Raw genomic sequence first — 26,607 nt, 5'->3', positions numbered from 1 at the left:
AGACAGAGAAAGAAAACTATATACCAATTTTCTTAGTGAATATTAATCTGAAAATTTTATTTACTTTTTTTTCCCCTAAGACAATTGAGGTTAAGTGACTTGCCCAGGATCACACAAGCTGGGAAGTGTTAAGTGTTTGGGGCCAAATTTGAACTCAGGTCCTCCTGACACCAGGGCTGGTGCTTTATCACTGTGCCACCTAGCTTCCCCTATGTAAAAATTTTAAATGAAATTTTAGTATTGTTTAGTTTCTTTCCTCTACTAAGCACTGTGTTATCAAAAGAAATGTATTATCATCCATCAGTAATAATTTTTAAATTTAAAAAATCTGCCTTACACCACTGGGATTGTACTTTCAGCCATTGTCATCCCTTGCCATCAACTTTATTATTTCTACTTATTATCACCTCACAGGGTGTTCAGCTTGTCAGCTTCCTCATTAATAAAGCACAAAAACCAGGAGCAATACTATCTGATAGGACTATTCTGTCAAGCCTATACCCTTTGGCAGACTTCAGAAGCTTCCAAATCAAAATGCCAAAAAACCTTTAATATATTTGGGGAAGTGAAAAGGTATGGCATTCAGATGGCATTCTGGTAGCCTCTACAAAGAATTCAGTTTTGCCCAAGGGCTAAAAAACAGTGAGTTTCCTCTCACTGGAGGTCTTCAGACAGACATGGGATAACCACTTTTGAAGGATGTTGTAGAAATGATTCTTCATTTTTAAATTTTTTTATAATAGACTTTTCAAAATATATGCAGAGATACTTTTCAACATTCACCCTTGCAGAACCTTGTGTTCCAAATTTTTCTCCCTCCCTTTCCTTTACCTTCCCAGGACAGCAATCCAATATATGTTAAATATGTGCTATTCTTCTGTACATATTTCCAGTTTATCATACTGTACAAGAAAAATCACATGAAAAAGGGAAAAAATAAGAAAGAAAAAAATCAAACAAACAATAAAAGTGATAAAAAAATACTATGTTGTGATCGACATTCAGTCCCTATAATCCTTTTTCTGCATGCAGATGGCTTTCTCCATTACAGATCTATTGGAATTGGCCTGAATCACTTCATTGCTGAAAAGAGCCACTTCCATCATAATTCATCATGGTGCATCATGTTGCTGTATACAATGATCTCCTGGTTCTGCTCAATTCACTCAGCATCAGTTCATCTAAGTCTCTCCAGGCCTCTCTGAAATTATCCTGCTGATCATTTCTTATAGAACAATAATATTCCATAACATAATATTCTATAACTTAGTCATTCTCCAACTGATGCCTTGCCATTCAGTTTCCAGTTTCTTGCCACTACAAAGAGGACTGCAACAAACATTTTTGCACATCCAGATCCCTTCCCCTCCTTTAAGATCTCTTTGGGATAAAAGCCCAGTAGGAACATGGGTGGGTCAAAGGGTATGTACAGTTAGATAGCTCTTTGGGCATAGTTCCAAATTGCTCAACCAGAACAGTTGGATTAGTTCACAATTCCACCAACAATGTATTAGTGTCCCAGTTTTTTTTTCCTCTTTATTTCTTATAATAGTATTTCATCACAATCATACATCACAACTTATTCAGCCATTCTTCAGGTGATGGGCATCCCCTGCATTTTCAGTTCTTTGGCACTACAAGGAGTGCTGCTATAAATATTTTAGAACATATAATTTTTTTTTCCTTTTCTCCAATCACTTTGGGAAAAAAGCGTGATAGTGATATTGCTAGGTCATAAATATGAGCATAATTTCAGATTGCTCTTCAGAATGGTTGGACCAGTTCACAATTCTACCAACAGAATATCAGTGGCCCAATTTTTCTATATCCCCTCCAACATTTGTCATTTTTCCTTTCTATAGTGTTAGCCAATCTAATAGGATTTGAGATGATATGGTATTTCAGTGTTGTTTTAATTTGCATTTCTCTAATTATTTGGAGCAATTTTTAATGACTATGTGATTTTGATTCATGAGATTATATATAACTTTGATTTCTTTTTCCAAAAATTGCCTGTTTGTATCCTTTGACCATTGAGGAATGGCTCATATTCTCATAAATTTGACAATGTTCTCTATATATTTGATAAATGCTTTTTCTGAGAAACTGTAATATTTCCCTAATTTTCTGCTTTACTTCAAATTTTGACTACATTGGTTTTATTTCTATAAAACCCCTTTAATTTAATATAATCAAAATTATCCATTTTATATCTCACAATATTATCTATCTCTTGTATATTTATAAATTCTTCTGTCTATAAATCTGGTGAGTATTATGTTCTATGTTCTTCTAATTTACTTAAATCTTCTTTTATATCTAAGTCATATAAACATTTTACCTTACCTTGGTAAATGGTGTAAGATCTATGCTTAGTTTCTGCCTAATTGCTTTATAGTTCTCCCAATAATTTTTACCAAATAGTGAATTCTTATCCCCGAATCACAAATCTTTACATTTTATCAAACATAAGGTTACCATAATCATTATGTTGTATGTCTATTCTAGTCCACTGAGCTACCATCTATTTCTTAAGCCATATTAGATAGTTTTTTTTTTATAATTACTACTTTATGATACAGATTAAGATCTAACACTGCTAGACCTCCATATACATTTTTTCATTTTTTTGATGTTCTTGACTTTTTGGTCTTCCAAATAAATCTTGTTTTTTTTTTTTTCTATCACACTAAAATAATTTTTTGGTAATTTAACTGAGATGGCACTGAATAATTAGATTAATTTAGAGGGACTTGTCATTTTTATTATATTGATTTAGTCCATTCATAAACAATTATTATTTCTCTAATTCTTCAAATGTGAATATATTTATATATAAAATGTTTTATAATTACATTCATATAGTTTCCTGGGTTTATCTTGAGAAGTATACTCCCAGATATTTTATATTATCTGACTATTTTAAATGAAATACCTATTACTATCCTTTTTTTTTTGCAGGGCTTTGTTGATAATATAGAAATTCTGGTAAATTGATGTGAATTTATTTTATATCCTGCTACTTTGCTAAAATTATTGTGTCGCTAGCTTTTTAGTTTAATCTCCAAGGTATTCCAGATGTACCATCATATGGTCTGCAAAAAGAGATAGTTTTGTTACCTCATTACCCATTCTGATTCTTTCAATTTTTTCTTCTCCTATAGCTATTGCTAGCATTTCTAGTAAAATATTGAATAGTATTGATGATAATAGGCATCCTTGTTTCATTTCTGGTCATATTAAGAAGGTTTCTATATATATATATAATTTCCATTATAGTTTGCTGATGATTCTGGGTAGATGTTTCTTATCATTTTAAGGAAAAATCCAGTTATACTTTCAAGTGGTTTTTTTAAGGTAAGATTTATTCTGTTTGATCCCAGAGGAGTAGATTTGTTTGTTTATTTGTTGCCGAGGCAATTTGGAGTTAAGTGACTTGCCCAGGGTCACACAGCCAGGAAGTGTTAAGTGTCTGAGGCTAGATTTGGACTCCTAACTTGAACCTTCTAACTTCAGGGCTGGTGCTCTGTCCTATACATCAACTAGCTGCCCCATCAAATGTTTTTTTAATAAGAATGAATGCTGTGTTTTGTCAAAAGTTTTTCTGAATCTTTTGATATAATCATATGGTTTTTGTTTTACTAATATGATTAGTTATGTCATTGTATTGAACCAATCTTACATTTCTGGTACAAATTCTATTGAGTGCCATGTATAATCTTTGTATGACATATTGTTATAGTCTCCTAGCTAGTATTTTATTTAGGTTTTTTGCATCAATATTCATTAGGGAAATTGGTATCTAATTTTCTTTCTTGATTTTTGGTGGTGTGGGACCATCACCATATGTGTTTTGTAAAAGGAGTTTGGTAGGATTTTTTTTCCTGTTATTCCAACTAATTTTTTTCATATTGAAATTAGTTGATCTTTAAATGTTAGGTGGAATTTACTTGTAAATCCATCTGGTCTTGATGTTTTTTTCTTAGGAAACTCATTTATGTTCTGTTCAATTCCTTCTTCTAAAATTGATTTATGGATATAGAAATCTATCTTATTCCACAGGAATATAGGAAGGGATTGGGACATGGGAAGAGGGGAGGGGAATACAATTAGCAATAGCAAGTTTCTCTGAGAAGGAGAGGGAATTATGTCAAATTTATGAAAAATAAGAACCATGCCCCAATTGATAAATGATCAAAAGATATGCTGTGTGCCCAAAACGCTATAAATTCATGCATATCCTTTGCCCTAACAACACCAGTGCTAGGCATGAATACTAAAAAAAGATCCAAAAATAAAAAAAGGAAAGTAAACTATATATACAAAAAAATAATACTCATAGCAGCTCTTTCTTCTCCGGGGGGGAAAAAAAGGAAATTGAGGGGATGCCCATTAATTGGGAAATGGCTCAATAAAGTGTGATATATGTTTGTATTAGAATATTTTGTTCTATGAAATGATGAGCAGGATGCTCTCAGAAAAAAAAAAAAAAAACCTGGAATATCCTCCATGAATTCAAGCAAAATGAAATATACTGTATATAAAGTAATAAAAAGTAACAATTTCTAGGATGATCCACTGTAAATGACTTTGCTGTTCACAACAGTACAATGATCCACAACTACTCTGAAGGGTTTATCATAAAAAATTCTATCCATATCCAAAGAAAGAACTGATTGTGTCTGAATACAGATTAAAGCATTGTCTCTTTTTCTCTCTCTCTTTTTTTAAGTTTTATTTTTCTTGAGGACTTTTATTTCCATTAGGATATTTAGTTTCACAACATGACTTTTATGGAAATGTTTTGCATAACTTCATATATGGTTACTTAATTGTGGGTGGGTATAAATGAGATGACCTAGAACTCAAAAATTAAAAAAAATTAATTGTTTTAAATATAATTGGGGGAAAATATTAAATAAATAAAGCAAATACTAAAATTGGTTTATCTAAATATTGTTTCCTTTTCTGTTAAATAGGGAAGTTTTTATTTTTCCAAGCATTTTTTTATTTTACTTAAATTGTAAGATTTATTGGTATACAATTGGACAAAATAATTCCCAATAATTGCTTTAATTTCATCTTTAATTCGCCATTTTATTTTTGATACTTGTGATTTGGCTTTCTCTCTTTTTAAAAATTATATTGATCAATGATTTATCTATTTTATTGGTTTTTTCATAAAACCAATTCCTAATTTTATTAATTCAATGGTTTTCTTGCAGTCAGTTTTATTAATTGAACCATCAGTTTGGGGGATTTCCAATTTGGTGTTTAATTGGGGATCTTTAATTTATTCATTTTCTAGCTTTTAAAAATTGCTTGCCCAATTCATTGATCTGCTTTTTTCCCCTGTTTTATTGATGTAACATTTAGAGATATAAATTTTCTTCTGATTACTGATTTTGCTGCGTCCCTAAGTTTTGATATGTTGTCTCATTATCATTCTCTTTAATAAAAGTATTTTTATGACTTCGAAATTAACCATTCTTTAAGATTAGGTTGAGTCTCTAGTTTTTTAATCTTTATTTCCATAGTCTTTTATTAAATATAATTTTATTGCATTATGATCTAAAAATAATGCATTTAATATTTCTGCTTTTCTATATGTGATTTTTGTATAGTTTTTATGGCTTAAAATATGGCCAATTTCTATAAAGATGCCATATATTTCCATTTCAGTTTTCTACAGATGTCTGTCATATCTAGTTTATCTAAGAGTCTATTCATCTCTTTAAATCTTTATTTATTTTTTGGTTACCTGATTCTGAGAGGTAAAGGTGGAAATTCACCAGTATTTTAGTTTTGCTATCTATTTCCACTTTAATTCATTTGGCTTTTTCTTTTAAAATTTGGATGCTATAACATTTTATGCATATATGTTTAGCATTGATATTCATTATCTATTACCTTTTTAATAATATAATGCTATTTCCCTGCTTTATCTCTTTAATTAAATTAAATTTTAGCTTTAAATTTGTCTGAGATCATGTTTTCTACCTGTTTTTTTTTAAAACATCAATAATAAATTCTAATCCAGCTTTTTATTTTTACTCTGTCTCTCTTTTTTTTACATGTGTTTCTTGTAAACAGCATATTGTCAGATTCTGTTTTTTATGGTTTTTATATTATGTTGTCTCTTTCCATTTAATGGGTGAATTCATCCCATTCTCAGATATAATTACTAGTTGTTTATTTCCTCCATCCCTCCCCTATCCTATTTTTCCTCACTGTTCATCCTTCTCTCTTTCTCACAAGTCTGATTTACTTCTGGCTACTGCTTCCCTAATCCACATACCCTTTTAAGAGTCTTTTCCTTATCTTGTCATTTCACCCTCTTGTTTCTCTGTAAAATTAAAATGTTTATACCCTACTAGATAGAAATGTCATTCCCTGATGAGAATAAAAGTTCTCACAGTAGCCACCCTCCACTCTTTGTTGCTCCTTCACAGGACTGTCTTCAGGACTTGTTATTTGTTGAATCACTAGATACTGTCTACAGTGGCATCTGTACTTCATTTTGGTCAGACCTTTGTTCTAGAAGATCAGAGCTTTCCTCTAGAAGGTCAGAGTTTTCCTAGTGTCCTCCCAAGTTTTCTTAGGCTAAATGACAACTTTATTCAAGTTTTAATTATTTCTGCCACTCTAAAATTCACTTTGAGGCATTATTTAAATTATTGGGGGGAGAATTTGGGAGAGCCATATAATTTCCTGCCTTATTTAGCCATCTTCCCAAAATTGCTTCTATTGATGACTTTTGAAAAATCTTGGAGAAGGGGGACAGAAGGTGTATGACCAGAGAAGAGTAAATATCCTGGTTTTAATTTTTTTAAAAAAATTAGAATCTATAAGCTGTAAACCAAAAAGCTTAAATTTGATTCCTTGAGTAATTCTATAGCACATTGTTACTATTAATTTTTAGAGCACATTATTAATAAAGAGATAGTTTGGATATTGTAAAATAAAAGGAGTAAACATTAAAAGTCCTCATGGCTCTGTTAACAACAAGACATTTGACAACAAGACATGGCTAACCTCATTAACTTTTTTGACAAGGTAAATAGAGTGGAAGAATAGGGGAAGCTGTAAACATTGTTTTTCAGTAAAGCATTTAATAAAATCTCTGTGGACAAGATATAGAGATATTGATACAGAAGACAATGTAGAGTCAGGTAGATTCAGAACTGTTTAAGTGACTGGATCCAAAAAATAATCTTTAATAGTTCAGTATTAATTTGAAGAGAGGTCATTGGTCATGCAATCTAACTTGGCTTTGTCTAACACCATTTTTTTTTATCAACATCTTGGATAGACAAAGAGATATAATTGTCAGATTTGCCAATTATGCAGAAGTGGTAAGGATAGATAAAATGTTGGATGAGAATTGAGGTCTTGACAGATAGAATAGGGAATGGCAAACCACAGCAGATGGTTTCCCAGTTTTTTGTTCCACCTGTGAACTGAGAATAATTTTATATTTTTAAATAAATAAACCTTTATTTAAAATATAGAAATCATTATTAGTATTCACCAATCTCTAGACTAGAGCAATGGGCTAAGTTTAATAAGATGAAATTTAATAGGGAAAACTATAAAACTTTATACTTAGATTTTTTTAAAGTCTACTTCACAGATAGAAAGTGGAAGCTAGGGTGGATTATGAAAAAAATAGTTCCTTGAAAAAGATTTGGGGGTTTTGGTGGGCCACAAGCCCAAAAGGAACCAACAGAATTGTGTAATAATCAGAAAAAATAACACTGTCCTATAGTGCGTTTATAAGGCATAGTATCCAGGAAAAGGGAAGTAATTGAATTGTAATCCTTTTTCCTGACCAGAACACATCTGGAATACTGTAGCCCAATTCCCCAAATTTGCATGGTTGTAGACAAATTGGTGATCAGAGTGACCTGTACGGACATAAAAGAATATGTTGAAAGAACTAGGCATTTTTACCCAAAAGATGACTTCTGGAGTGGGGAAGACATGAAGTAATGTTGATAGTGATGGTGATTACAGCTAATATTGACAGTGCCAGGCATTGTACTAAGCACCTTACAAATATCTCATTTGATTCTTATAACTGTGTGGGAGGTTGGTGCTATTATTATCCCCATTTTATAGATGAGGAAAATGAGGAAAACAATGATCAAATAATTTGCTACATTAAATAACATGTGGGCAATGTCTGAGATTTTATTGGAATTCAGGCCTTCCTAACTCCAGACCTAGTGCTCTATCCACCATAGTGGATTGCCTAATTGCCTGTGATTTTTTAGGTATCTGAGTGATTTGGGCATTTGAAGGACTGTCGTGTAAACAAGAAATTAGACTTCTATTTGACTCCAGAACACAGTTAGTCTTAGGTTTGAAGTAAGGAACATACTTCTTAATCCCTACTTGTCCAAAAGTAGATGGGACTTTTGGAAAATTAATGGATTCCTCCTAATGCTGGGGGGTATTGTAGAGAAGATTCATGTTTTTAAATAAGTATTTTAGAGGTTCTTTCTAACTCTTGGATTCTGTGATCTTTGGTTTGGTAAGGGAGATTTCCCAGAGGAGCTAAGACTTGTGTGCCCACAGACTTTGAAGGGTAGATAAGAGTTCTCTATCAGAGGTAGCTGTTGCATGCATGGCCTGAAGCTAGTTGATTTACTTCTTAAGTATAGATGTTAACACCTACCTGCCTCATAGTGCTGCAAAGAATTAATTACTATTTGTGAAGCATTTTGAGATCCATGGATGAAAGGCCAGCTATAAATGCAGATTATAATTCTTATTATTGTTATTTTTTATTAAAAGAACTAGATGTCTGCCCATAAAATAATGCCTTAGGTTATGCCTTGAGTAGAAGCAAGTGCCAACTTCAGACACATGTTGTAATCACTGAGAAGAAAACTGTGAGGGCCAAGCCAGAGTGGGAGCTAAATTGCCTGGGAGTGGAGAGAAGCCCTGTAGACTATGGGAACTTGAGTGACTTATTTCATGATCATCTCAACCATGGTTGATAGAGTAGACAATTGCTAAGTGGAGTTTGGAAACACAAAAGAGAACTTGAGTTCCAGAGATTCTAGTATTCCCGGTATTATTTCTTGGAGGCAAGAACTGAAATTAACTATTGTAACACTGTCTACTAAGAAACAAATTTCTACCTCTGGTAAAAGTCAGCAGATTGGTAGGAGAAAAGCCAGATACCTGTTTTTTTTTTTCTTTTTCTTCCTTCTTTCCTCTCTCCCTTCCTCCCTCCCTTCCTTCCTTCTTCCCTTTCTCCCTCCCTTTTTCCCTTCCTCCCTCCCTCCTTCCCTTCCTTCCTTTTCTTTCTTTCTTTCTTTCTTTCTTTCTTTCTTTCTTTCTTTCTTTCTTTCTTTCTTTCTTTCTTTCTTTCTTTCCTTCCTTCCTTCCTTCCTTCCTTCCTTCCTTCCTTCCTTCCTTCCTTCCTTCCTTCCTTCCTTTTTTTCTTTCCTGAGGCAATTGGGATTAAGTGACTTGCCCAGGTTCACACAGCTAGGAAGTCTTAAGTTTCTGAGGCTAGAATTGAATTCACATACATAGAGACATGATACATAAGCCATGGAAGAGTCTTAAAAGAACTAGTTCAGCTTCTTCATTGAGCAGCCAACCTAGTACTAAAACATAAGTTTCCCAACTAGACCTATAACACAGAAATCTCAAACTCAACATGTTCAAAAACTGATCCTCTGTGTAGTTCACATTCTGGCAAATTGGATATTTAGGTAGTGTTATATCAATCCTCTTATCTTAATCACGTTTATCTCTTCCTTCTGTTTCTAAGACAGTCCTTTATATATACTAAATACTTAATAAATGGTTGTTGACTGAGTGGATAAGAGGGAAAAATCATCATTGAGGCTTCTTTCTAATGAACATGGTTCAACAGACATGTTTGTTATTAGAGGAACCACAGGAGTACAGACTCAGTCACCAGACCCACATGACAAGGAGCTTTCAGTATGAACATACTCTATCCTATGAACCATAAAGATTTCAAATGAGATTCATTTAAAAACATTTTTACAAATTTAAAGTTATTTTAAATAAATCTATAGATTGCTCTCATTGACTTTTACAGCTGAGAAGCTGCCAAGATCCTTGACTCTGAATGTGAGGAGAAGGGACCTCAGCTCAGTCCAAGTTCTCCCACTTGTTACAGTGCTAGACAACCTAGAACAAATGATTTCACTTCTCTTGACAAACCAAAGTTTGTAAAGTAAGGGTATTGGATACGTGGTCTCTGAGGTTCCATCCAAGTCTGAATCTGTATGCTATCTAAACAGAGATCTGCAACAAGCAGTTGATGAAAAGAGATCAAAGTTCTAGAAAAAGATAAAGATTTGTTATGTAGATGTGATAGTTTCCTACAAAGAGATGATAATTGAAACTATGGAAACAAATTATATCACTGTGAAAGAGTGTGGACATAAAAGAAGAGTGATCCTGGGATCAGGATAGTTCTGAAGCAAATTCCATGAAGCAGTTCCATGAAAGCCCAAGGAGGATAAAGATTTCAAAAGGATGGGATGGTCAGAACATCATTCTTCAGAGGGTTCAAGAGGGATGAAGACTGAGAAATAATCATTGGATTTAGCCATTAAGAGATCAGTTTCAGCTGAGAATCCCATAGTACTAACATGTACATTGAAAAAACAGATTTAGAACTGGAAGGAATCTCAGGGATTATTTAGTGCAACTCACTTATTTTAAAGTTGAGGAAACTTAGGCATGGATGAATTAGGTGATTTGCCCAGTGTCACACAGGTAGTATGTAGCAAAAGTAAGGTTTGAACCCAGGTGCTTTAATGTCAAATTTTGAATGAGTGCTGAATGAATATATTTGAATTAGGGTTGTGAGCTATACCAGCAGAGAACAGTACCCATACCACTGAGATCATGTATCCATTAAAATAATGAAACATAATTGTTATCTCTAAGGACATGGAGAACCTGTCTCTAAAAGTTAATAAGGAAGGGAGATAAAAGAGAGCAGTGGAAGAATAGAGAGAACTGAAAAAGAAGGAGCCAGAAATCAAAAGACAGAATCTATTCAAATATTCATTCACCATGGGCCAGATACCATGCATAAAGCACAGCAAGTCTCTGTACTAGATACTAGTGAGATCCAATGAAAAAAGAAAGTGCCTGCAATGAGAGAATATAGATACAATAATCAGGGTATAAGATATGAACATTTTAAGGAAAGAGAGATCATTCTTAGATTGGGGTTGTAAGTCAAAGATCATCTCCCTTATCAGTACTTTCATTTGGAGAGCTGAAAACAGACCATAGAGCATGTTTAAAAGACTACCAACAATAGATACAAAAGCACCAAAGGTACACTTCTTCATTCCGTTATCCAGAGACCTACTGTGGTGGCTTATAATCAGATACACACTCTGCTTTCCAAGAACATACTATGTATTTGAAGAGACCAAATGTATACCCAAAGAACTGGGGACAACATATATCCCTTGGAGAATTACAACCAAGTTGGCCTGCCTTCTATTTTTTACTCTAGTCTTTTGTGTATCTCTTTCAACTGTGACAGCTTTGCTTTCTGTCACTAGTGAATTGAAATTTTAAGAGGTCTTCAGACTATCTAAAGCCATTCCAAATAACAGAAGCATTCAGCATGCTTGTGATCCATGTTACTGCACACAAAGGATACTCATTCAACACATAATAACTGACAATCTAATACTCAATGAAGTCATTTGGGCTGAGGCATTCCTCTTTGAAAGAATGTACTTTGAGTTCCCTTCCTAATGATATAAAAAGTAATAGATAATCTGTGGCATCAGTGATTAAATGAACAGTCTAGTCACAGAAAAGTCTCTAAGTTTGGCTAGTTTTTATTCTTGTTTTATTTTTTTAACTTGTCTTTATGATGGCTGAAGGGTCCACAATGATTTAAATCTAATAGCTGCATTACCTTCACTTTATTCACAAAGTGCCAGACTTTGTGATGTTGTACAAAGCAAATTAAACACACACACAAAAAGAATTCCCTGTTCAACCACTCAACAAGCATTTATTATTGCTTACTATATGTCTGGCACTGGACTAAGTGCTGGCATATAAAAAAAGGCAGAGGCAAAAACAAGATCCCCACCCCCAAGGAGCTCACATGCTAATGAGGAATATAACATGCAAACAACTAAGTACAACCAAGATACATATAGTGTGAATGGGAGGTAACCTCCAAAGGAAATGGAGTTATGGAAATACAGATCTGCAAAAATGGGAAGAATTTACATTGTGAAAGAGGTTCTAGTGATACAACAATTTTTAAGATTTGCTTCTTAAAACTATGTATTCCTTCCCCTTTTGTTTTTTTTCTTGTCCAGCCCTAGACCTAGTTCTCCAGGTGATGTAGTTTTTGTCACAGTTCACATTTTTTGCACCCCATAAAGTCCTGTATTAAATATATACTAAGGAACAGAACTCCACATCCCCAAAGTACAGAGTAGGGAAGTAAGGAACAAGGTAAAAGATCCAAGTTTCACAGAAATAAGAACTCTAGACAGGAAACTAAAACCTGACAGTGAGGTACAGAATCAGAGTGGAGCTGAAATATATGAGGTAGGGGCTTAACCACAAGTAACAAGGCAAATCCCATTTGCTAAAATTGAAGTACAAAGCATGAACTTAACAGCAAAATTATCTTGATGCTGAGCCTCTAAACAGTGGATAGAGGCATTTCTCCTGTCCAAAGACTATATGAACCCTAAAGCTTAGAATGGACTACGCCTTCAAGGGGAGTGTAAGTCATCAAGTGTCAAACTTGAAAGCCTGCAGGGAAGGAAGCTAGGACCTTCATTTAGCCACTGAGGTCATCTTAATAATGTCCTAACAGCAGAAGCCACCTATAAGCATTACCTGAGAGCCCACAATCTCCTCCACACTCGGAGAGGCATAAGCCAGAATATAAAATTTAGAAATTATTTATCATTAACAATAACTGGCATCTTGGATGTGTTAGTTTTGTTTGTTTATACATCCTTTGGTCTTTAAAAAACAAAATTGGGTTTAAGGCATTTAATGGAATGGTGAATATTATTGTTTGGTTAGGTGTTTGTTTTCGAGTTATATCTTACTCTGTGTGACCCTATTGGAGATTTTCTTCACAAAGATACTGGAGTATTTGCCATTTCCTTCTCCAGCTCATTTGTAATTGAGGAAACTGAGGTAAACAGGGTTAAGTGACTTTCCCAGATTTCTGAGGCCAGATTTGAACTCACATGAGTCCACATGACTCCACACCTGGCAGTCAACACAAAAACTCATTTGCCCCAAGAGCATGCCAGTGTCTAGACATAGCACGATTCTGGCAAAGATACTGCTCTGCCTACCAAATGTGATTACTTCCTAATGATAGTGTCAGATTTTTTGCTTTCCTAGGTACTTCAGGATCAGGTAGTAAAATTCACAGAAACCCTCTGAAGACTTGAGAAAAAGATCAATTTAGCAGCAGTAATAACAACTTTTATAGTTATAAAACACTGATGACACAATTTTATTTGATATTCATAGCAACTCTATGCACACATTATTTTCCCATTTTACTGATGAGGAAACTAAGGCTCAAGAGGTTAAGTGATTTGTACATAGCTTAAAGGAGGATCTAGAACTCAAACCCAGGTGCTTTTTCCAGTCTACCACCCTAGCTAATCTATTTCATTGTCATGTTCACTTTATTGCAAGGATGGCCTCTGAGCCATAAAGAGTAATTCAGAATAATTCAGTGTTTATACTGGAGCTAGACAATAATGAAAAGAAGAGGAGACCATGAGAAGTGATTAGCTAGGTTCCTTTTGCACTATTTCTAGAACTACTTTGATTTTCAAGCCACAGTTGGTTTTCAGATGGCTGATTAAAAACATGTGCCAGAAACTGAAGAAAACAAAACCAAAAAGAAAAAAAATTTGAGACCCAGATGTTTTGAAAATTAGCTCCATCTGCACAGTGACTTCCATTGGCTTAGTGACACCTCAGCTGAGATCACTCTTCTCATTTGATCTTCTTTCTTGACTTCATATAGAGCCATCATCTAGACTTTATTCCTACCCAAAGAAAATCTTTTGGTAAAAGATATCCTTTGTGTATACTCAAAAGACATTGTATAGCAATCTGCCTTCAGTCAAGATGTTTAAAGTTGTAACAGTAAAGGGAATAAATATAAGGAATATGATCTTTCTTTGAATATGATCTTTCTTACCTCATCTCTTCTCATTTCTAAATTTCCACTAGTTGAAACTGGATTGCCTCAGTTTCTTCATATGTAAAATAACATAGAATATATATCTTCCTCACCAGGTTGTTGTGAAGAAATATTTTATAAATAAGTGTAGGGGCAGCTGTGTGGTGCAGTGGATAGAGCACCAGCCCTAAAGTCAGGAGGACCTGAGTTCAAATCTGGCTTCAGACACTTTAACACTGCCTAGCTGTGTGACCCTGGGCAAGTCACTTAACCCTAATTGCCTCAGCAAAAAAAGATAGATAGATTGATTAAATATCATTGAATCTAGAAACATGGGATATATTAGAAGAACAATGTAAGTAGTTCTATTTAGCTATGGTATTAGATATATAAAATGGAATAATATGGGTAAATCTAGCAAAGTAGATTGAAGATCCTTGGACTTTTTACTAAAATTCAATGAATCTTTGATAATGATTTCTCTGGGGAAAGGAACCTTCTTAAGAATTGTCTTAGCTTCCTACCCTCCTGAGGAATTTGCATTTCACAGGCCTTGGTTTCTTCCCCAAGTGCTTCTAGGAGACAGAACTGGCCCCAGCGAGATGCTGGTTCCCTCTAGGCCTAGTGAAATATAACATACTCGGGCATCTGACCCTAATCCTCTCTGCTCATTATGCTCTTGCCTGAGCACTATTGCAAGTCAGAGCACTGTTCAAAACAGAGCCACTTTTGCCTTTTGGTTTTCTATGATGCTGGAGGAAGGCAGAGTGAAGCACAGAGAATGGGGGAGGGAAAGGAGGCAAGACAAAGAAGTAAGTGAATACATTAGCATTTAGCCTGCAGTGATGATGATGATGATGATGATGATGTTGATGTTGTTGTTGTTGTTGATGTTGATGATGATGGATACCTACCGTATTTCCCCGATAATAAGACACTGTCTTATTATTTTTTTTGGACAGAAAAACCCCAGAGGGCTTATTTTCAGGGGAGGGCTTATTTTAATGAACATTGACAGTAATTTTAATAAACAGGTAAATGTGAACAAAAAAAAGTACCTTTATTCAATAATGATCATGTCATCTTCTTCAACAACATCATCATAAGTGTCCATACCCTGAATTCCATCCTGGATGTCTTGCACCTCTATTTCCTTCAGAAGAAGTGGACCCAATCTGTCATGTCCAGCAATATAACTCTCTTTAAATGAACGTGTCTTGTCCAGGTAACCTGCTCGTGGTGCCTTGGCGACACAGCTGTCAGTAATTTTATCCCATGACTTCTTCACCCAAGTCACGACTTCTTGCAGACAGGGCTTCACAAAGTTTCCATGCTGATTTCTTTCCATTCTATTTTCAATGTAGTCATTGACTTCCATGCACAAATGGTCCTTGAATGGCTTGTTTATTGCAATATCAAGGGTGTGGAAATAGGCAGTCATTCCTGCAGGAATCATTACTTGATCTATTCTTCTCTCTGCAAGGAAGTTCTTCATTTCTTTAGCACGGTGAGTACTGGCTGAGTTCTTCTTTTATCCTCCATCATGCCCCCTGAGTTCTTCTTTTATCTCCATCATGCCCCCTGAGTTCTTCTTTTATCCTCCGTCATGCTCCTTTTATCCTCCATCATGCCCCCTCACTCCCGCTTACATACTGGGTTTTTATGTTGTCCTGCCTCAGCTCTCCTCCGCAGCACTGCTCTCAATGGCGCCAGCAAGCAAATCACTGGGGAAGCACAGGATGACACGCTCACTGCTGCAGCTCTGAGTGGATGCAGCTCGGAGTGAGGCGTGCGTTTCACCCGGGGGGAGGGAGGGGGGGCAGGGGGACGGTGCATACAGAGGGTACCGTAATGTAGCGTGTAGTGCAGGGGATCACCCTCACTACAGTAGCAATCTCGCAGTCTCAATAGGGCTTATTTTCAGGGGAGGGCTTATTTTAGAGGAATCTTACACAGTAAGGGGAGGGCTTATTTTTGGGATAGGTCTTATTATCGGGGAAACACGGTACCATTTATGTAGCTTAAAGGTTTACAAAGTACTTTACAAATATTGTTTCATTTGTTCCTCACAACAACTTTTTGAGATGGGTCTATTACTATTGTTGTTGTTATTTTTATTATTATTATCATCATCATCCCCATTTTATAGCTAAGAAAATTATAGCAGATAGAGGTTAAATGACTTTCTCAGAGTCACATAGCCAGTCAGTGTCCGAGGCCAGATATGAATTGAGGTCTTCCTATCTCCAGATCCAAAGCTATGCCACTATTCCATCTAGCTGTTAATTTATCAGATTTTCATCTTGTTAGCATTTTTCATGTCTTGGACCATGGCTACAGCTAAAACAAATTTTTTATGCATCATTATTGTGTGCATACCATGGTGGGGCTCTAAGCACATTCATACATCTCTAGTTGCTGGAATACCCAAATCTTACTGGGACATATTTCACAGTATGAGATGACCAATGCTAGAAGCACAGAGCACTGCCAAGGCTTCCCTTGCCTACTCTGTGTCATTCTTCCTTACTGCAGCAAAGCTATTCCAATCTAGATTAAGACCTTAGAACTTTATAGTTCCTACCATACATTTCCAAAACACACAAACACACACACATACCCTAAATTTAAACATCATTTGTTAATTTTTTAATTACATTTTTTTCCAAAACATTACCTTCCCCTTCCCTTTCTATGCTAACCTTTCCTCCCAAGTGAAAACAAAATGAAAAACAAAATCCTTGTTACAAATATGTATAGTCAAGCAAAATCCTTCACTGGCCATGCCATTACATACATACATATATACACATGCACATATGCATACTGGTTCTAAGACACTTGGACAGTTTTTTTAAATGATTTCTTGAAATACAGTGCCTACTTTCCTTAATTTGATCATGACTTTCCTGATCAAAAGTTAAGCGGTGAATAAATTTTTTTTGCTCTTAAGAATTGAAAAATGAATGGATGTCCATCAATTGAGGGATGGCTAAGGAAGTTAAAGTATATGAAAATAATGGGATATAATTGTTCTATAAAAAACAGGCTGATTTTAGAAAAACCTGGAAAGACTTACTTGAACTGATAATGAGTAAAGCAAGCAGAACCAGGAAAGCATTGTACAAAAGAGCAACAAGATTGTGTGATAAACTATGATAGAATTGCCTCTTGTCAGCAATTCAGTGATCCAAAATAATTCCAATAAACTTTGGGTGGAAAGTGCTGTCTGCCTCCAGAGGAAAACTATGGAGACAATGTAGATTGAAACATATTATTTTCATCTTTTTTTCTGTTTTTTTTTTCTTGTGGTTTTTCCTTTTTGTTCTGATTTTTTCCTCCTCATATGGACTCATACGGAAATATGTTTTAAAAAAATAAATGTACATGTATAACCTTAAAAAAAAAATTAAAATAAATAAATGCAAAAAAATCTTTTTGCTCTTATCCATAAACTGTGCTTGATAGTTATTTGTCATTTTTGTCAGCAATTAGTAGCATCAGCTAAGTATACATATAAGCATGCCTGTGCACATGGTATTAAGAAAGTTAATTAAGTAGGCCAAACTACTAAGAGCTTAGTAGTATAGTAAGTTAGTAAAAGCTTAAATTAGTTTCCATGACTTTCTGTGAGCTGAGTGCTCAGTGAGCTCCTGTGTAAAGCTCTTATTCCTTGGAACTCCTTGGGCTCTGCTGAGTGAATTTTCATCTTACTTTGCTGAAATGAAAACCTTGACCTCATTTTATATACATCTTCAGACCATGCTGCCATATATGTATTTCCTTCCCTTTCTCCCTCCCACGAGCCCTCCATGATATGCTGTCATCCTCCATTAGAATGCACACTTCTTGATGACAAGGGATATTTGACTGGCTTGTATTTATATCCCCAACCACTTGGCACATTCCCTGGCTATAGTAAATAGTTGTAAATTATCTATCTATCCTCTAAATTAAAAGGTTGAGATTAGAATGACCTCAGAAGTCCCTTCCATTTCTAAAGTCATATGCTTCTATGATATTAGATACTATTTTTATGATATTAAAAATGCACCCCAACAAATCACTGTGCAAATACAAGTAGATGAGTTATCACCCCTTACGTTTTTCTGTATAGCACATGATCACATACAAAACAGTTTTGCTACGTCACCCAATATGATGCTTACCATGCCCTGAGGCCATAAGAGATCTTAAAGGAGGGAAAGGGACCCGCATGTGCAAAAATGTTTGTGGCAGCCCTTTTTATAGTGGCAAGAAACTGGAACTGAGTGGATACCCATCAGTTGGAGAATGGCTGAATAAATTGTGGTATATGAATGTTATGGAATATTATTGTTCTGTAAGAAATGACCAGAAGGATGATTTCAGAGGGGTCTGGAGAGACTTACATGAATTGATGCTGAGTGAAATGAGCAGAACCAGGAGATCATTATATACTTCAACAACAATACTATATGATGATCAGTACTGATGGATGTGGCTCTTTTCAACAATGAGATGATTTAAACCAGTTTCACTTTTGCAGTGATGAAGAGAGCCCATGTACATCCAGAGAGAGAACCTGGGAACAGAACGTGGAACACAACATAGCATTGTCACTCTCTTTATTGTTATTTGTTTGCATTTTGTTTTCTTTCTCAGTTTTTCTTCCTTCTTGATCTGATTTTTCTTGTGCAACAAGATAGCTATATAAATATGTATACATATATTGGATTTAACATGTATTTCAACATATTTAACATGTATTAGACTACCTGCCAGCTGGGGCTAAGGTGGGGGGAAGAAGGGGAAAATATGGAACAAAAAATTATGCAAGGATCAATGTTGGAAAAATTACTCATGCATATGCTTTGTAAATGAAAAGCTTTAATAATAAAAAAAATTAAAATTTAAAAAAGTAAAATAGAGTCATAAGAATATCCAATTCAGAATTAGAGGACATGGGTTCAAAATCCTGCCCTACGACTTAGTAGCCTTGGACAAAATATTTCATTTCTCTGGGCCTACGTTTCTTTAGCCATAGAGTTTGGATTAGATGACCTTTAAGGCCCCACATGCATCATCTGTCAAAAGGCTAAATGTGAGTAGTTATTATGTAAAAGTATTAATATGCAAGAATTTGGAGAGGATGGATAGCAGAATAAGTAATGGGATAAGTACATATTTATTATTATTATAACAATATTTGTACAGCAACTTTCTTCTTATAAAAACAGTGGTTCCGAGTCTTTGTCTCACTCTCTTCCAGTAGAATGTAATTATGAAAGGGTTTCATTTTTTTCACTTTTTGATAGAGAATCAGCTATTCTGTTTAAGTAAATTTCTTTGATAATTGAATTTTATCTCCTTTAAATTCCACAAATTTTTCTAATCAAACCATATTTAGTAATTATGTTTTATTGTAACTTTCTTACTTCCTTAAACAGAGCATATATTAGTTCTTCAAAGGTCTGAAATTTTGTCTGAGTGGGTACTCCTACCTGCATGGATTGTAATCCCTATGTCATTCAGCTGATGATCTCTGAAAACCATTATGGCTGAAAAATTCATCTGTCTGCAAATAGTCTGTTGATGCTCCTCTTCAAACATGACTGTATTGATCTTTGGACAGTGACATATATTCCACCATCAGGTTTCATATAAGAAGTCTTTCTGAAAGCCTGATAGGACATAACAGAGCCGGTTCCATTAGTATCATCTTCAATAACCCAATTGTTTCCATATGAGACATTGGAGTAGGAGTTTAGTAAAGATTTTGATATTAACCAAATAATAATAATGATGATAGCTAACAGCAAGCATGTATAGAGTGCTTACTTCATATCAAGCACTGTCCTAAGCAGTTTACAAAAATCTGTCTCTCACTAGATCTCAATACCCCTGGGAAGAAGGTGTTATTATTACCATCTCCATTTTTACAGTTGAAGAAACTACAACAAACAGGTTAAATGATTTGCCCAGAATTACATAGCTAATAAGTGTCTGAAGTCAAATTTGAACTCAAGTCTTTCTGGCCGCAGGCCTAGTGCTCTTGACCACTGGGCCATCTCTCTGCTCCATTCTCTCAGTTTTTTCACCTGAGTAGAACTTTGGCATCTCCTTTTTTTCAGAGTCACTGTCTGAACATGATTTACTGAAATGAAGCCATATTTTAGCAGTCCGTGAAGAAGTCCTTGTAGTCCATGCTACAGAGTATTCCCAAAGCCTAGAGAAAAAAATTAATCTGTTCTAGTGAAAACTTGCTTCATGGGGGACATAGCCTTTGACCTGGTCCTTGAGGGATAAGTATGATTCAGAGAAGCGAGGTAGGGGTTAGGAGTGAAATTCTAAGAAGGAAAAATGCCATAAACACAAGCATGGAGGCATAGGACAAGTTTGGAAAACAGCCAGTTGTCCCCTTTGGCTAAAAGATAGGATAAGTCCTAGGCAGTTATTGGAGGCAAGATGGAGGGGAGGGGAGGGGAAGTCAGACGTAGAATGTCCTAAATTTTAGTCTGAGGAATTTAGGTTTTATTTTCTAAGCAATCATGGAGTCATTAAAAGTTTCTGAGCAAGGGAATGACTTTATCAGAATTGTGATTTAGGAAGATTAATTTGTCACATTTTGCAGGACAAAATGGAGATGGAAAGAAACTGTAGAGGCAAAAAGGCCAATTACAATGATATTGATGTTTTTTAGGCAAGAGATATAAGATCTGAATTGGTGCATATGAGAATAGAAAGGAATGCCACATATAAGATGCTGCAGAAGAAGAAGAAATTGCAGGTCTTAGCCACTTCCCTGATAAGAGGGTGAGGTAGAGGAACAAGTTAACAGCTCATGTTTCAGTAGTCCTTTCAGATTTACAAAACATTTCCCTCACATCACAAAATCCCTGTTAAGTAAGTCATGCAAGTATTAACAGAATCAAAAGTAAGTCTGAGGTTTCAAGGCAAGGTGAGCGATTGAATCATTGCCCCATAGCAGAAATAAATTAGTCAGGAAGAGAAGGCACTTTGGAAGGTGAAACTCATTGTGTTTGGGCCAGGTGGAATTATAAGTATCTATGGCACTTCTGGTTTGAGATGTCCACACAGCTGTTGAAAAGATGAGTCGAGTGCTCAGGGGAGACATTTAGATTGGGAATCATCTGGATAGAGATAAGGTCTGGAGAAAGTATAGATTCCAGACCAAAAAAAAAAAAAGAGGTCTAAAGACATAACCAGGAAAGCACTCATATTTAAAAGATGTAAGAGAAAAGCAATCAGAATCACAGGGCAAACAGGACAGTTTGGTGGTTAACAATAAGTCAAGGCAGAAGTGAGTTTCAAGGAGAAAAATTGTCCAACAGCATGAAAGAGGATTAAGAAAAGGCCATTGGATTTTGATTTCAGCATTCATTGTTGACAATGGCTAGAGCAGTGAACATAACCATATATTTTTTTTTAATTTAGCCTTCTCTTAAAGGGGTTTTAATGCATAGATTTCATATGATTTGCTTCTTCTGATCTTCTGTAGACTGGGAAATTATATCAACACATTTGTTCCAATCATGTCTAAAATAAGATTAAAGAAGCCCTGGATGAAGATCTCTGCGAATCTATTTTTTTAAAAACTTCATATATTTGAATTTACAGATTTGGGGACACATTGGGCTTTTTTCCTTACTTCCTGTTTCTTGGTTGTATTTCCTTTAGGTGAAATTAATCAGATCACAGAATACAACTGGAAAACACATTAGGGAGTGTCTCATCCAACACCTTCATTTTATAGTTGGAAATTGAGGCTCAGAGAAACTAAGTCCAGTCCAAGATTTAAACTTGGGCTTTTTGCTTTTAAATCTAGTGTTCTTTCTATAATATATAATGGTGATATCTAAAGAAGTAAAATTTTACTATATTATTATCCTCTTCTTAACATCAGGAAACTATGGAGAGAAAATGACATGATTTGTTCAAGTCTTACCACTATCTTTGACTAGAAAAGTTTGTATGCCCAGCCCCCTTTCTTCCCAACAAATTAGACTACTTATGTATGCAGATATTAATTTGAGATCTTAGGCCATTTGAAATCATTTTTCAGCCTTTATTTTCTCTTCAAAGTGAAACACCCAATTGGAAAAATGAAAAATTCCTTTATATAAAAATTCCTCCATGTAAATGAAACATCTGTATGATTGTCTGAAGTCTTCATATTTTACCTATGTGCTTGACTGTCTATAAAAACAGAAGGCAGGCTCTGCAGCCTGTGCTCAGAGAAACCCCTCTGGGTTCCCCCTGGCTCAGAGACACCCTATAAAGCCTTGCTAACTACAAAATGTACAAACTAATTCTAGCCGAGAAATCCTTAGAGAGAGCTACCCATATGCACCATTCTTCTATGTGACCCAGAGAATGAACTGATTGTTTAATTATGCCTCAGTTGAACAAATAAAGAGAGATTTGTGCTAGCAAAGAAAGAAAACAGTTTTAAAATGCACATGTGATGAGTAACAACTGTTCTCAGTTAGGTCTAAAAGCTCAGAATTGCTGGGTCTTCATACTGGTTTGTGCTAACCACGATTTCTTTTCTCTCCCTCTTTTCCCACCAGGGCTTATTTCAAAACGTTTGTCCCTCAGTTCCAAGAGGCTGCCTTTGCCAATGGAAAGCTCTAGGAAACACCAATCTTAAGAGGACGTCAGCCAGACCTCTCTGTCCACATGCATGTCAGCACATAAGACAACTTCCTGGAAGCCACTTGGAACATCTTCATGAGAGCATTTTGCTTTATCAGCAGCTCAGATCACCACAGACAACAATGACTCTGTGGAAAAATCAAGATTGAGTTTTAATTTGAATGTTTTAACTCCTTTGTTTGTTGCCTGTTTCTTTGTCTATATATATATATAGACAATATATATATATATATATTTTTTGGTCAATCACAAAAAGTTAAATCACAATATTAAAATGCAGTATTTTTCCAGGGAAGGTAATGTGTCACAAATTCATATATTCTCCTGAGGTGTCAATAAAAATTAAAATTTTCTCTCATACTAGTGTTTTGAATGTGTTTCTTTAAAAGTAAACAAACAACAACAACTAAAACCCCAAGCTTTCTAGTTTAGAGCTATTTTTCCATTAGAAACGGAAACTGGATGGGTGTAGTGCACATACTTGTCATCCCTGTCATTGTAGAAGGAGGTTGAGGCTGACCAATCACTTGAGCTTAGGAATTTTGAGCTACAGTAAAGCTAAAGCCAATTCGGTGTTTGCACTAAATCTGACATCAATGGGGTAAGCCTTTTAGAGGAGGGAAGTCAGCCTCTGGCAGCCTGAGTAGGGGCAAACCTGCCCAGGCCAGAAACATAACAGGTCAAAGTTTCTGTGCCCATGAGCAGTGAGATTGGTTTATATTTGGCCACTACCCTTCTAGTTTGAGTAAGAGAGAAGAAAGGAAAAGAGAAAAAGGAAAGTAAACTACTTGTCTTAAACTGACTACCTGGAGAACACTGATATTGTCAAACATGGATGAAGCTGGAGATCTTAGGCTATAATTACAATCCCTCCTTCCTTGGGCTATTAAAAGAATTAGGCAACATTCATAAAGTGCCGAAGACCTGTGGGTAAAAGGTAAAGGTCAAATGGCATATCTAATTAAGATTAATTTAGGCTTCAGCTCAGACCAAGTGGCTTTATGGCTTTTTGTCTAAAAAGACTTCAAGACTCAATAAGACTTCAAGACTTTGAAAGACTTCAAGCAAGATCCATTTTTCCTAGAGCCATAAGTTGGATGAGCCATTAGAATCAGCAGGAGCACAATGCCTGATATTGTAGGTGACTAATAAAGTGTTGGCTGATTGATTGATAATCTAGTCCAACTATTTTACAGATGGGGAAACTGAGGCCTAAAAAAAAGACATATCAGATATTTGTAACGTACTTACACTAGAGTGTCTGGCACAAAATCGGTGCTTAATAAATGATTGTTTTCTTCCCCTTGCTCAAGATGACAGAGAAGAGTTAAAAGCCAGATTTCTAGTCCTAGTTTTTTACTCTTTCTTTGAAAAAGCTTTTTCTCCATTGTAGAGATCCAACATCATCTAGCTCTTTTCATGGGATCACAGATTTAGAGCTTGAAGGAAGTTTAGAAACCATCTAGTCCATCCCTCTTATTTTACTGATGAGAAAATAGGAACAGAGAAGTTAAATGTGGTTGGTCCATAGTCACACAGGTAGTAAAGTCCAAGATGGGATTCTAACCCAAGACTTCGCAACTCCCAAGCCAATTCCCTAACCAGTGTACTACACTGCTTTCCTAAAAGCAATAGCACCCACCATAGAGGGGTGTTCGAGGAGGACCAGCACCTCTGGTGTGAGGGCTCGCTGAGCCCCCTGCTCATTCACCTTCAGCATCCACCGAGCACGCAACCGCTCACCTGGGACTCCAAGTAGCTATAGCATACGCAGCATGACGCCTGGTAAAACCCTCGCAGCAGTCAGGCTAAATCAGGTTACCTTCAACCAATGAACCTCAAACGCCTCGGTGGGTTGGGGGGTATCTGTCCCAAGGGCAGATGAGAACAGTCTGTTCCAGCGGGCATAAAGGCAGCTACAGCAGGCGTTGTGGAATGCTCGAGAGCTCAGTCAAAGACAGCCATCCGCCGCATCCGGAGTCATCATTCACCACCTTGATTTTGTCTTGCTGCCGGACCCTAAAAGAGAGAACAAGGATAATGACTTGGTGCAACTCTGCTTCCCTTAAACCCAGTTCACGCATGAGTCAAGACATCAGTCTGGGATGTCATCAGTCCTCTTCAAAAATAAAGATGAACAGCAACAGAACCTACGAGGGAGCATGAATCCACAGCTCGTGTTATGCCCACAGCCCTAGCATTTCATCTCTTCAGGCATTTAAAGTGATTAGATTCATGTTGTGTTCTGTTAAGGATGCTTGCACATTTAAGTCCCAACATACCGTTGCTTCATAAGTCACTTGCTTCAGTGACAAAGGAGAGAATGATCATAGCATGGGAACTCCAGCAAATAGCAACCCATTTTCTAAATAATTCTTATCTACATCCTTCCCCAAAATCTTCCATGGCAATTGATCTAACATGAAGAAGTTATACTGGATCTTTTGAAATTGTGTGAGCACAAGTGTAATTTAATCCAACCAATACTTAATAAGTTCCTATTGTGTGGCAGGCCCTAGAGATTACTGATGGGGAGAACAGTTCATCTGGTTCATCACAACCAACCCCTCTGCTAATCCAGATCGACAAGTATTGTGCAAGTTAGGCCCTATGGAAATGAACTGGATAATTGAGAGAATAAATGACTTGCCCTTAGTTACAGGCCAGCATTTGTCAAAGGCAGGACTTGATCCCCAGGCCTTGACTCTGAATCCAGCTCCCTATCTCCTAAACCACACTATTCCCATCTCACTGAAGACAAAAATGAAAAGTCTCTACCCTCAAAGATCTTGCTTTGGGGAGATAAAACATATAAAGGGATGAGTAAGTAAATAGAGAATTATTTGAGGAAGAAGAGAGCACTTTTAATAAGGGGATCAGAAAGTGGGACCTAAGCCAATTTTCGAAGGCAGCAGAGGAATCTAAGGGAAGAAGGGATTGCATTCCAAGCATGGAGAACAGAGGATACAGCCCAAGTTTTCCTGACTCCAAGTCCAGGCAGGGAGGCGTGAGAATATCCAATTCGGAGAATAACAAGGAACTCCAGTTTGGCTGGAACATAGATGTGTGAAGGAAGGCAGTAGAAAAGGACACATGAAATGTGCCTCATCACAAAGTGCAGCATTGACCATCTTCCTTACATAACTTATTCAAGCTATATTCTAACAACATATCTTCTGTGCAGTTCTGGCATGCAATTTACCTTATAATAATTAGCTATGTACAGCACAGATAGTGCAATGGATAGAGTCTGAGCTCAAATCCAGCCTCACACACTGGCTGTGTGACACTGTGCTAGTCACTTAACCCAGTTTGCCTCAGTTTCCTCAACTGCAAAATGAGCTGGAGAAGGAAATGGCAAATTACTCCAGTGTCTGTGCCAAGAAAACCACATGTAGTCTACCATATAGGATCACAGATTTAGAGCTGGAATAGACTTTAAAAGATTATTGAGTCTAAAATCCTCATGTTAAATGACAAAACAGAAACCCAGAGAGATGACATGACAAGTCACTTAACTTGTAACTAAGCTAGCATACAGCTAGTAAGGGTCTAAAGCAGGATTCATACTTAGTGAAGTGAAGCATTCTGCATTCTATTGATTAAGCCTTCTAGACAGCTTATATTTTAAAAATTCTGGTTCTTTGGAGATTTCAGTATTTCCTAAGTCAAAGGCATAGATCATTCAAAGTACTTTATAGTTGCCCCAAAATTATCCAGTCCTCTCTCTTCTCTTT

At 35.9% G+C, this 26,607-nt stretch overlaps 1 protein-coding gene across 2 annotated transcripts in view; it reads left to right on the top strand.

The window, feature by feature from the left end:
• Window positions 1-23,228, top strand: part of BABAM2 (BRISC and BRCA1 A complex member 2) — a 561,272-nt gene extending 538,044 nt beyond the window's left edge. For both annotated transcript variants that reach the window (XM_051976228.1, XM_051976227.1), the window contains one exon: window positions 22,786-23,228. In XM_051976228.1, coding sequence (XP_051832188.1) covers window positions 22,786-22,849 — 64 coding nt within the window. In that variant the 3' untranslated portion in view covers window positions 22,850-23,228. The remainder of the gene's footprint in view (window positions 1-22,785) is intronic.
• The last annotated feature ends 3,379 nt before the right edge of the window (window positions 23,229-26,607 follow it).

This window comes from Antechinus flavipes, chromosome 2 (assembly GCF_016432865.1).
Source record: "Antechinus flavipes isolate AdamAnt ecotype Samford, QLD, Australia chromosome 2, AdamAnt_v2, whole genome shotgun sequence".
Classification (NCBI taxonomy): Eukaryota; Metazoa; Chordata; class Mammalia; order Dasyuromorphia; family Dasyuridae; genus Antechinus; species Antechinus flavipes.
The sequence above is the reverse complement of the archived record's forward strand: the minus strand, read 5'-3'. Positions and strand labels throughout refer to the sequence as shown.